General features: G+C 43.0%; 2 protein-coding genes across 3 annotated transcripts; one reads left to right on the top strand and one right to left on the bottom strand.

Annotated features, from left to right (window-relative positions):
* Positions 1-1,866: 1,866 nt before the first annotated feature.
* Positions 1,867-7,966, bottom strand: nubpl (nucleotide binding protein-like). 2 transcript variants are annotated; one of them, XM_031580728.2, is made up of 11 exons: positions 7,886-7,966; positions 6,856-7,003; positions 6,636-6,670; positions 6,455-6,545; positions 6,166-6,205; positions 5,978-6,068; positions 5,338-5,431; positions 4,104-4,189; positions 3,590-3,710; positions 2,668-2,750; positions 1,867-2,304 (listed from the first exon to the last, which is right to left on the bottom strand). In XM_031580728.2, the coding sequence occupies exons 1-11, from the start codon at positions 7,949-7,951 to the stop codon at positions 2,242-2,244; spliced, it is 918 nt and encodes a 305-aa protein (XP_031436588.1). In that variant the 5' UTR covers positions 7,952-7,966; the 3' UTR covers positions 1,867-2,241. The 2 variants fall into 2 exon arrangements, with proteins under 2 accessions (XP_031436588.1, XP_012682349.2); XM_012826895.3 differs by lacking the exon at positions 7,886-7,966 and adding an exon at positions 7,275-7,411.
* On the top strand, positions 7,489-8,759 carry dtd2 (D-aminoacyl-tRNA deacylase 2). Its single transcript, XM_012826896.3, has 3 exons — positions 7,489-7,671; positions 7,766-7,835; positions 7,933-8,759. Exons 1-3 carry the CDS (start codon positions 7,489-7,491, stop codon positions 8,256-8,258), a joined length of 579 nt encoding a protein of 192 aa, XP_012682350.2. The 3' UTR covers positions 8,259-8,759.
* Positions 8,760-10,813: the final 2,054 nt, after the last annotated feature.

Genomic DNA, 10,813 nt, shown 5'->3' with positions numbered 1-10,813 from the left:
GCCTTGTCCTTGCTAGTGGCTTGGCGGAGATGCATTGCTCTCATTAAAGAAGCTTTCTCTGCTGCATCTCATTGACTCTTAAGTTATGATGCCCCATACAGTGACATAGATAACAGTACCGCTTGGTGCCAGTGCGGCTGTGATACGCCAGAGGAGAATAGGTGAGAAGAGAAGGAGGAGGTGGAGGGGGAGTCGAAGAAACGACAGGGAGAAAAAGGGACGAAGTGGTTGAGAAAAAAAAGTGTGAGATGGAGAGAAAGATGAGACTTGAGGAGTGAGAAAAAGAGAGAGGCAGTCAAGAGAGAGGCTCAAGGAGTGGGACGGCCAAGTCTGACTGCTGTTTATTTCACTGCCTCATATCTCTGACAGGGTGCACCGAAAGCCTTTCTACTCGTTACTCATCATGATGCATCAGTCTGGGCCAGAGGAGTATGATAAGAACAGGCCTGTTCCAAAGAGCACAAGAGAGCACTGGGGCTGCCCACTGAACACTACGTCACCACCTCAGGTTCAGGCACAACAAGCAAAGCAAGTGTTCTGAAACGATTTACACTGTGTTTTAAATTCTTTTGTTACAGCTGCCAAAACTCTGGGGGGAGACTTTCAGTAATACAATGAATTGCGTAACAGCTTCAGAGTTCATGCTCCAATGGGATCCATGTGGTCTCCGCGTCAGCAGCCAGAGGTAGAGGACGGCAGGTTACACCCCCTCACACACACACACACACACACACCTCACTTTGTGTAAACAGGACTGTTCAGCGAGTGTGGGGACTTTGCAGCAAGGAGAGTTATGGCTGCTTCAGCTGACTTAAGAGAACCATGAAAATATGCAGGAAATGGAGCCGTTTGTCACTGGAACCTTATCCCGCCCAGGAAAATAACTACCTGCCCACAGAGCACACGGTCAGTAAGTCTGCCTGCCAGTGCAGTGCCACCTGGTGGCTGCAATGTGTAAAAACATGTATTGGGCACCAGCTTCAGAAAACATTCAAGTAAAAACTTCTGGCATTAGCCACTGTCCTTTTTCAAAAAGCAAAGGTTTCCAATAATAAGCTTTCGGGGCAAGCCTCATTTGAAGCTCCGCCATAACTCACTCTTAAAGCACTGCTTACACCTCAGCAGCTCTCAAGGTCACTAGACATGTTAACATGCGCGCACCTCTGTGTGCAGATCTCCCGAGTTTGATGGCGCGTGACCGATATAGGCAATGCAAAAAAGGGACAGAAGAGTGATGGTGTTAAACGGGCACTATGTGCGGCACAGAGATAGCCGCAGTGGCTGAATAGTGATGATGTCAACAGTTTGGAATTGGTGGTGGATTAAAGGCTTGTAAAAGACTACGTGAGGACTTCTGGAGAAAGCCAGTAGGCCTATTACAAAATGGTCAGGACTATCAGCCAAGATGGTGAAAAAGGTGTTAACCAGCCACAATACTGAATCCATTTTCTGAAATCAATGTTACCTTATAACAGACAATAACAGGATTAAATAGATGTAATGCATCAGAGATCTGCCAGTACTGAACAGCAAAGAGTGGGAGCCAGGACCCCAGAGACAGCAGAGATCAAAGGAAATATAAAACACAGAAAGGAAAATAACCTCCACACACACAATCTCTGCTTCATGTTTCTTTTTAATTCCACAATCATTCATCCACTTTTTGTCTGTACAGCCTTCCCAGGGGTGCATCTTTTCTTTTTCTTTTGGTAACACTGGCTTTCCGCTCTCAACAGCGCAGGCACAGAAACACAGACTTGAGCGCATTCCACTAAGCAGACAGACAGACAGACAGACAGACAGACAGACAGACAGACAGAGAGACAGAGAGACAGAGAGACAGAGAGACAGAGAGACAGGCAGACAGAGACAGAGAGACAGGCAGACAGACAGACAGACAGACAGACAGACAGACAGAGAGATATGGCCAAGGTCCAGAGCGCTACGGGAAACCCACACTGCTGTGGTTTTCTGCTCCCTCTCCTCCTCAGCACAACCCCAATATGACCTGGACACTGTGTGGCTAAACATAATTTGATCAAGACAGCAATAATAGATGACTTGGTCATAGTAGTGTATTTCAGCTTACTATAAGCTCTTTAAGATTGTGCTGGAAGAGAGTGCTGGCTACTGTAGACATCTGACAGCAGGGGGATGGTCTGTGTAAGGGTGGTGTCCACTGATATGGAAGACCTCTTATGCAGGGGATGACCAGAACACTGGTCACAGCACGGCTGTCTGTCAACCCGACGAGTCCTCCAGTCGCCGTACAACTGAGGCCGCTATTTTTTTATAAGCTTCAGCCTGGAAAGACACAAGGAGAAGATGGTAGATCCAAATGAAGTTAACAAAAGGTAAAGATAGTAGATCCAAAACCATCAATCAAATATCATGAATCAAATACATGTGGTACAACTCAGAGTTCTTCTTTGACATGAATTCAAATGTAAATGTGACGATGTGACAGCGGGTGAGGCCAGTGACGTGTGAATAAAAAGCTGTTTGCAAAGCAGCAGTGGGCGAAGCTGCCCCGATTTCCATTTAAATGTGATGTGGGCTGACATGTAAGAGATTGTAATGATGATGATGATGGGAGAGGAGTCGGTGGACACATGCGGGGCTGGGGGGGAAGTGTGATTAAAGAGAACTGGAGAACTGAGCGGTCACCTCGGGACTGTCTGGGGACGACACCACCACTGGCCGGCCTGCGTCAGACGTCTCTCTGATGTTCAGGTGCAGTGGGATGTCCCCTGGGAAGGTGGGAACAGGTGAGGCAGCGATTAGTTCATCCATCAGCATCCCCAAAGGCACCGGAGGTGCTTTTGATTCATTTCTTCACATTTCAGACAAACACAACAAACAAGGCTGACTTCGGTCAGTTTTATTGCACAAGCGACACACTGCAACACACACGTGTTGTACTGTGTATGGAGGCCTGAGGTCGCTGTGAATTCACGCATGTAGATGCTGCTGTACCTTTCCAGAGGCAATTCACAACTTCCAATATGTTCAACAGTGCAGATAGAGAACACATTTTTTTTAAATATTATGTGTCAGCACTGGTTTTTAAAAAGCAACGTCTTTCCTGGTTGTATGTCTATTCCTAAGTAGTACGTAGTCCTGTATTCCCAGCTACATTCAGACATCAATTGAGTGAACCGGATAATTCCCATAAAATGTCTGATGTGCAGCCTACGGGAGAGATAAATATTCATAAGGACCATTTCTTGTGTAAAGTCTAAGACAGGGGCAAGAAATCTTATTTGTAAAGAGCTGTAATATATGGACGTGTTCCGTTTAGACTTTAAATAAGGTATGAGGGCTGAAAATTCATGTCAAATGCAGTGCACCCCATTTCAGTTCGCAAGTCCTGAGGTGCGAAAGAACTCCAAAAAAAACTCCTTATCATGCAGAGGCAGAGCAGAGATCCATACACCTGGTGTATACGAATCCCTGATAAATATAGAAAGTCATTAGCAATCTGTGGTACGGGGCGCGGCGCGGCACGGCACGGCAGAAGTGATGTAAAGTATGCACGGATGCATTCGGAGTGAGCCACTGATTAATGGCGTCAGAACGGAGGGCTCACCAAGGACTTCGACTCCTAGCGTGTGCGCTAGTTCCCTGGCCCCATCGGCTCCAAAGATGTGGGTCTGGTGGCTGCATTTAGGGCACTGAAAGACGCTCATGTTCTGCACCAAGCCCAAGACCTACAACGCCAAATGAAACACAGGGGAACGGTTACATGTGAACCCAGAGGTCACATCACAAGGCACTGGCTCTCTCATCCTGTCACTAAGAGGCCATCAAAAGAAGTTGCATTTTTAAAGTTCAAATCTGATCTTAACTGAACGATATGCTTGGAGTAATAATAGGCTATTATCAGCATAGTGAGAGGAGACCTACTAAGGAACCAACATCAGTGGTCAGCCTTAACTGAACTCTCTCAACAGAGGGATTTTGACAATTTAATAACATTTATTAAATGACATGCATGCTCAAAGCCGAGGACAGGAGTGTCTTTTCTCCCTTCTTTCCACTGCACCTCTGATGGCTGTCTGAGGAGTGCAAAAGAAATATATTTCTAATCAGACGATCCTCACCGGCACTTTGACCTTGCGGAACATCTCGGCTCCCCTGCGAGCGTCCAGCAGGGCTATGTCCTGCGGCGTGGACACGATCACCGCTCCTGCGGAGGCCAAAGGTCACTCAAGGTCAGAACAGCTTAATGGCCGCGATTTCTTCAATCTGTTGAGGCTGGACCGTTTTATCGCATTGCTTAAAGTACTAATAGGTTAAAAATAGTTTCAGTAATGACGTCTTTATAAAGACTTGTGATGAAAGACATCATGCTAGAGTAGACTGCCTAACAGTTAGAGTTCATTAAAATGATAGGGTAACAATGATTGGGGTGGATTAAGGCTAATGAGGGCTTGAAGAAACGCATTGTAAGCAAGATACTGCATTGTGTCTTACATAACTAACTGCCCAAACCAAATTGTTTACTAGGCTCTACCTTAAAATGAGCTCCTAAGTCATCCTGGTCAAGGAGTGCTTCCCACTAAGGTGTATTTTGCTTACATAACATCAAAACATGTAGCACTACAAATTACGGCATTAAGACTTTAATGTAAAAACAAAACACTTCAAAGCATAGAAAATGATTCTATCCAGATACTAGAACAGATATGCCACAGCCTAAGAGAGAATAAACAGCTAGATAAATGAGGCTTACCCCAGTTATAAATGTAGAGCAACTTACTGCTCGCTACATATCCCTTGAAGTGAATTAAAGGCAAAGAGGTGGTAAAGATCTGTGTGTTCTGTGTGGGATTTGCCTTTCAAATGATTTGGGTGGGAAGGTCATGTTAGTGTAAGGGTATCCCAGTTAACAGTGTGGCTGTACAATCTAAGTGCTACAAGACCTATGCCAGCCTCAGCTCATCCCAGCTCATCTCAGGAAAGGAACATTTTCTCTGCATATTATTACCTAGCAACTGTGAATCGTGTCCTTTCTCCATTTGCTGAAATCTTATCAAGGCTTTGAAAATGGGACACTTTCTAGCGCCACAAAAAAACCCATCTGCTGACATGGCATTTTCACAGGCTTCCCAACCAAGCAAAATAACAGACCTTGACTGGCAGCTGGCCAAAAGACCCACATTTGTGCATGTCATCTTGAGTGCATGGAGAATTGCCACTACTTCCAGCCTACATATGCACAAACATTTATGTGCTGCCACCTCCTGGCCATAAAATGTCCTTACAGCTGTTATTGCAACACTATACAAACTAGACAGCCTCATTGTAATTAAAACAAATTGATTCCTTTCTCACCTGCAATAGGGACGTTCTGTGTTATGGAAAGCTGAACGTCTCCCGTTCCTGGAGGCATGTCAACCACCAAGTAATCCAAACGTCCCCAGTCAACCTACTCAGATAGCAACACACAGGAGAGGCTGTGACAGGCTTTGGTCAAAAGGAAATGTGAATTAGTAAATTGACTTGGCAAAATGACTCTGCCCATTGTGGTTAGGGTTATATTAAAATACATATTTAGTGAGCCATTCCACACACAAATTGAAGAAATAAAAATGACAGGTATTGTCACATGAAACATTAATAGGAGATAACTTCTTTGTATAGGGAGTTGAAAAAGATAATAAACTGTCAATATTAAATATGGGGCATTTGCATTTAATATTGCTTCATAAGGTGCCCATGACCAAAGATACAAAACATGAAATTGACAGATGCACGTCACCCATTTAATACAAGTTCCTGACTTATAAACCCATTACCAGGAAAGCACCTGTCCTGGCTTTTGACAGAAGTCTTATTTATCACCAGAGTGCCTATCTGTCTTTTCCTCTAGTGCTTTGAGGATAAAATGCTAAGGCTACCGCTGCCGTAAAACACTTCCTGGCGGTGGCAGGTTATGACAGAGTACATGACTAATCACTTGACCATCGCTCACCTGTCTGAGTAATTTCTCAATGGCTGACATCACCATTAGGCCCCTCCACACAATGGGCGCCGTGTCCTCCACAAGGAAGCCCATTGACATACTGAGGTCAGGCAGAGACATTACAGGAAGTCAGAGCAGAAAACATGATAAAGGAAGGCCTGTTTAACTAAAAGTGGTATTGGGTCTTATACACTTACCAAGGAACTCCAAAATTTACAAGCGGTCTCATAAGATTATCTGAAAACATAAAAAGGTTAAAAAGAAGAAAAAAAAAATCGCAATACTCGTATACACAAATTGTATTGGTAACTAAGTATGTGAGTATAACATCAATGAACATGGATTACAATAGTTTTTAAACAGTCCTCCAAAGATGGACAGAAATGAAGTAAATTAAGCAAACTCATGTAGAAATTAAGTTAAAAGCATATGTATATTATAATTAAAACAGAAAAATAGAGTAACGTCGCTGAACACGTGACCTACTCTCTGTCAGTTCTGGATTCCCCTTCAGATTCATCAGCTTAGGGACTGAAGGGCCAAACACATCAGCATCCAACAGGCCCACAGACAAGTTCTGGAATTGAGACAAGACAATGTTATAATGTTTTGGTCTAAAAGGTTGAAAATACACATATCACTAGGTTAACAATAGACTGTGTGTTACCGGATCATTGGCCATGAGTCCAAGTGCCAGATTCACTGTAAAGTAGACAATACAAAATGTCAGATTAATAACATCTAATCCAACCATAGCTTTGTGCTTTCAGTTTAACACACATTTATGAGAGTTTGGGGGGATGTAATTGGACCTGTATCTGTTTCTCTCAATGTGTGCATGTAATTATTGAGTATATCAATGTTACATATTTTAGTACATAATTTACCAGCTGTGGTAGACTTCCCTACGCCCCCCTTTCCTGATGCAACCACGATGACCCTCTTCACCCCAGCAATGGGTTTCTGGTTGGGTAGCCCCCTTGCCATGTGCTGCCTCTGTTTCTCCTGCACTCCCCTGTCACTTGTACTTGATATCTATGATCAAAAACGGCACCAATAAATACATACACAGGTGCATGAAATCACTGTTAATGTGAACATAATTATTCTTCGGAAAATCACTACCCGCCAGAAAAGGTGATAAGCAAACATGCATAGAGAGCAAATCCGTAATCACAATTCGTAATGATAGTTGACTAAGCCAGGAATCATAAAGTTAACTCCCTGTTTGTTTTGACAGCCCAACATGAGTGGCTAGCCTAATGTTAGCTACCAAGCTAGCTAGTTAGATCGGGATACAACTTACCTTGAAACGTATCAAATGTTTACAGTAAACTGGTGGAAGCTGGACACGTCCTAACGTACATGCAACACGCGAGTCGATACTCTGAGGCATACATTTAAATACATGCAACAATTTGCAGTAATTAAAGTGTGCCATGTTTTTTGTGCTACAGCTAGTTTATTTCGGCGAATGACGTTTGGAAGACTAGGCCACTTTTGATGACGTCCATCACAACATGCTCTATGCGGAAGCAGTGTGGCTGCAATCACTGGACTGTGCATGTAAGAAAATAGGTATCTTTATCGTCATGACAGACAAAACAGCTTCTTTGCAATCTCGAACTACTGTACAGCAATGCCTTCATGCCAGACTTCAAGTCAAACCTCCCGATGAGCAGTCGGAGGCAGAGTGGGTAGAGGTAAGTTGTAAGTTGTGAATGGACAACGCTCTACCAATTTGACTTCGTTGATTGATTGATTGATTGATTTCATTGCCTTTGCAATTTCTTTCAGATTGACCGCGGAATGGTTATTTGCATCTGTTTCTTCAAAGGAGCCACTGAAGACATAATTCCAAAAATGGGTATGCATAGCATGTGTTCCTTATTTAGGCAATACAAGTATAGAATATACCTTAGCCCTACCAACAGCCTGTGAGTAACTGTTGTCCTTTCCTCCAGTGACGTCCCTCCTAAACATTAAGCTGTGTGAAACGGACTCAGGAAAGTATGTGTCGGTGCTGGACCTGCCAGGTAGTGTCCTAATCGTCCCTCAGGCTACACTGGGAGGCAAAGCCAAAGGCAAGGTAATGCAGTACCATGGCAACGTTGGGAAAGAGGAAGGACAGCAGCTGTATGCTCAGTTTGTCTCCCAGTGTGAGAAGGAGGTTGCTGCCTCCAGTAAGTGCTCTGAGGCTGGAGTTATGGTTAGACACGGGACCTATGGAAACAGACAAGTACTTAAACTGGACACGAACGGACCATATACTCATTTAATGGAGTTTTAATGGAGTTTTGTCTTTTTTTTTGCAGTGCCTGATGAACCGTGAGAAAAACAACATGTTGTATAATTGTAAAATTCTGTTTATGTGAATAGACTGATAAAGACCTTAAAATGCTTACTTAAATGCTATTTCATGTAGTTATCAAGTAGATATTCCTTTAGATATAAGTACAAAGTAGGCTATAAAATCATCACCAAATAGGTTAGTTATGGGCAACTATAAGAACACTGCTATACAACATTTTTGAGCTACTATATCACTTCTAATCTCCCTTTACCTCCTCCCCCTCCTTCACACAGGTGTAAACTACACCTTTATATCTATTCAGTGACCTTGAGCAATTCACTATCTGTCATATTGCTTTGATAAGAATCTCCTGATGTCAATATTTTAAGCGAATAGTACAGGTAATAGAAAGGAAAGAAAACACATTTCAGGCATCATGAAAGATATGAGAAAAATATTGGATGTAACAATAAATAAAGACAACTGAAAGAAAACATACCATTTTTGTGGTCTAGCTGATGTTTAATGTTGTTTTGTTGTGTACTTTGTAGTGTGAGCCAGTTAGGACCTATTGTATTAGGAACATTTGATCAGTATTGACATAATGAACATTTGCGACATCTAGTGATGATGTACTGTAAGGACAATCTGTGTGAGGTAAGTTGCACACAACAAAACTTCTATCATAAAGTAAGACTAGTGATTGAACAAAATGTGATCATACTGCAGATTCTATGGCATAACTCTCATTTCCAGTCATTTTTCATGAAAGTTTCACAAATCATTGCCAAGCCCAATGGTGATGGACTGGAAGGCTAGAAGTCAATCGGGATAGTTTTAAACAGTACAATTTAAGACCACCAGAGGGCGCTGCAGCACTTGACACATGTTTCAATACTAACAGTGAATTAGAATGTTCTCATTTCAATCCCATATCCATTATCAAACATTGTGATAAATGATGCATCAGACAGTCAATCATCTCAACTGGTAATCTGTCTCTGTCTAAGGCTATGCTAGGTTTGCAGTTTGCCAATAGGTGCTGATGAGAGGGGATTTAACACTCAGCAGAAGACAGGGGTAAGGCTCTGCCATGTTTTATTTATTAGCCTGAGAGGACAGAGAGAGAGAGAGGGTAAGGGAAAGAGAGAGGGACAATAAAAGAGGTTTGAAAGAGCAGCATGAACACAGGTGTGTGTGTGAGAGGGAGAGAGAGATTGTGTGTGTGTGTGTGTGTGTGTGTGTGTGTGTGTGTGTGTGTGTGAGAGAGAGATTGTGTGTGTGTGTGTGAGCGAGAGAGAGAGATTGTGTCTGTGTGTGTGTGTGTGTGAGACAAAAAGAGACAGAGTGTGTGTGTGTGATGATAGATTGTCATGTTTGGGTGGGAGTGCACCAGGGGAGCATCACTGTGACTCAGCACTATCTGACCCCCTGAGAGGCACAGATCGGCTCCAGCACTGAACACACACTGCAGGATGATCGGTCCAAACACTGCAAGATGATTGGTCCAAACACTGCAGGATGGTCAGTCCAGACACTGCAAGATGATTGGTCCAAACACTGCAGGATGATCGGTCCAAACACTGCAAGATGATTGGTCCAAACACTGCAGGATGGTCAGTCCAGACACTGCAAGATGATTGGTCCAAACACTGCAGGATGGTCAGTCCAAACACTACAAGATGATTGGTCCAAACACTGCAGAATGATTGGTCCAAACACTGCAAGATGGTCAGTCCAAACACTGCAGGATGATTGGTCCAAACACTGCAGGATGGTCAGTCACATTGTCTTAACCTTGCAGGGGGCTGAATGCAAACAAGCTCTTTGGCAGGCTGTCAAAGTGTTGGCAATGTAATTCCTTTTGTTCTCAAGATACGACTTAAATCATAAAAAATGTTGTTTCAGTTCTACACAGGCTATTTACTAAGATACTGGAGTGAATCCTGAGCAGTCCAGTTGCTGATAAAACAATGAGAATAGACAGCAGAGTGGTATTAGTTCTTTGCTTGAAGCTAAGCCAGGGTTTTGCAATGTATTTCACAATTTTGCAATTTGTCATGGAATAACACTGGTGATTGAGCAATGAACGATTATGGTCAGGCTTTTGAAATGACAGCCCCTGCAAACTAAAGTACAGACTGGCAAGTGTAGAGCCAAGCTGCTGAGATTCTTTGCACGAGCCAAAATGCCTGAATTCTTCTTGAAATGAAGGGTTTGTTTTTCAGTTTTAGCATGTTTGCATTTCTCAGATCATCAGTAACACCCTGACACAAATCGACTTTGGGTTTTAAAGCTCGACTTTGTGAACACTGCGGTATGAAGGCTTTGGGTGTGACGTCATTTCTGACATAATTTCAGTGAATGCTAAATGGCTGTTAAAATTCCTGAGCACACTTGCAAATACATCTACTTGTCCCCATGGCGACATCCGTATTCTCTCATATGTGTAATGTGTGTAATGTTCAGTGTCGCCAGTTTGAAAACCATGAAAAAAAAATGGTGATGAATTTTGGACAGATTTGCATGCTTTGCCTCTAAAGGTTAAACAG

The sequence above is a fragment of the Clupea harengus genome, chromosome 14, assembly GCF_900700415.2.
Source record: "Clupea harengus chromosome 14, Ch_v2.0.2, whole genome shotgun sequence".
NCBI lineage: Eukaryota > Metazoa > Chordata > Actinopteri > Clupeiformes > Clupeidae > Clupea > Clupea harengus.
The sequence above is the reverse complement of the archived record's forward strand: the minus strand, read 5'-3'. Positions and strand labels throughout refer to the sequence as shown.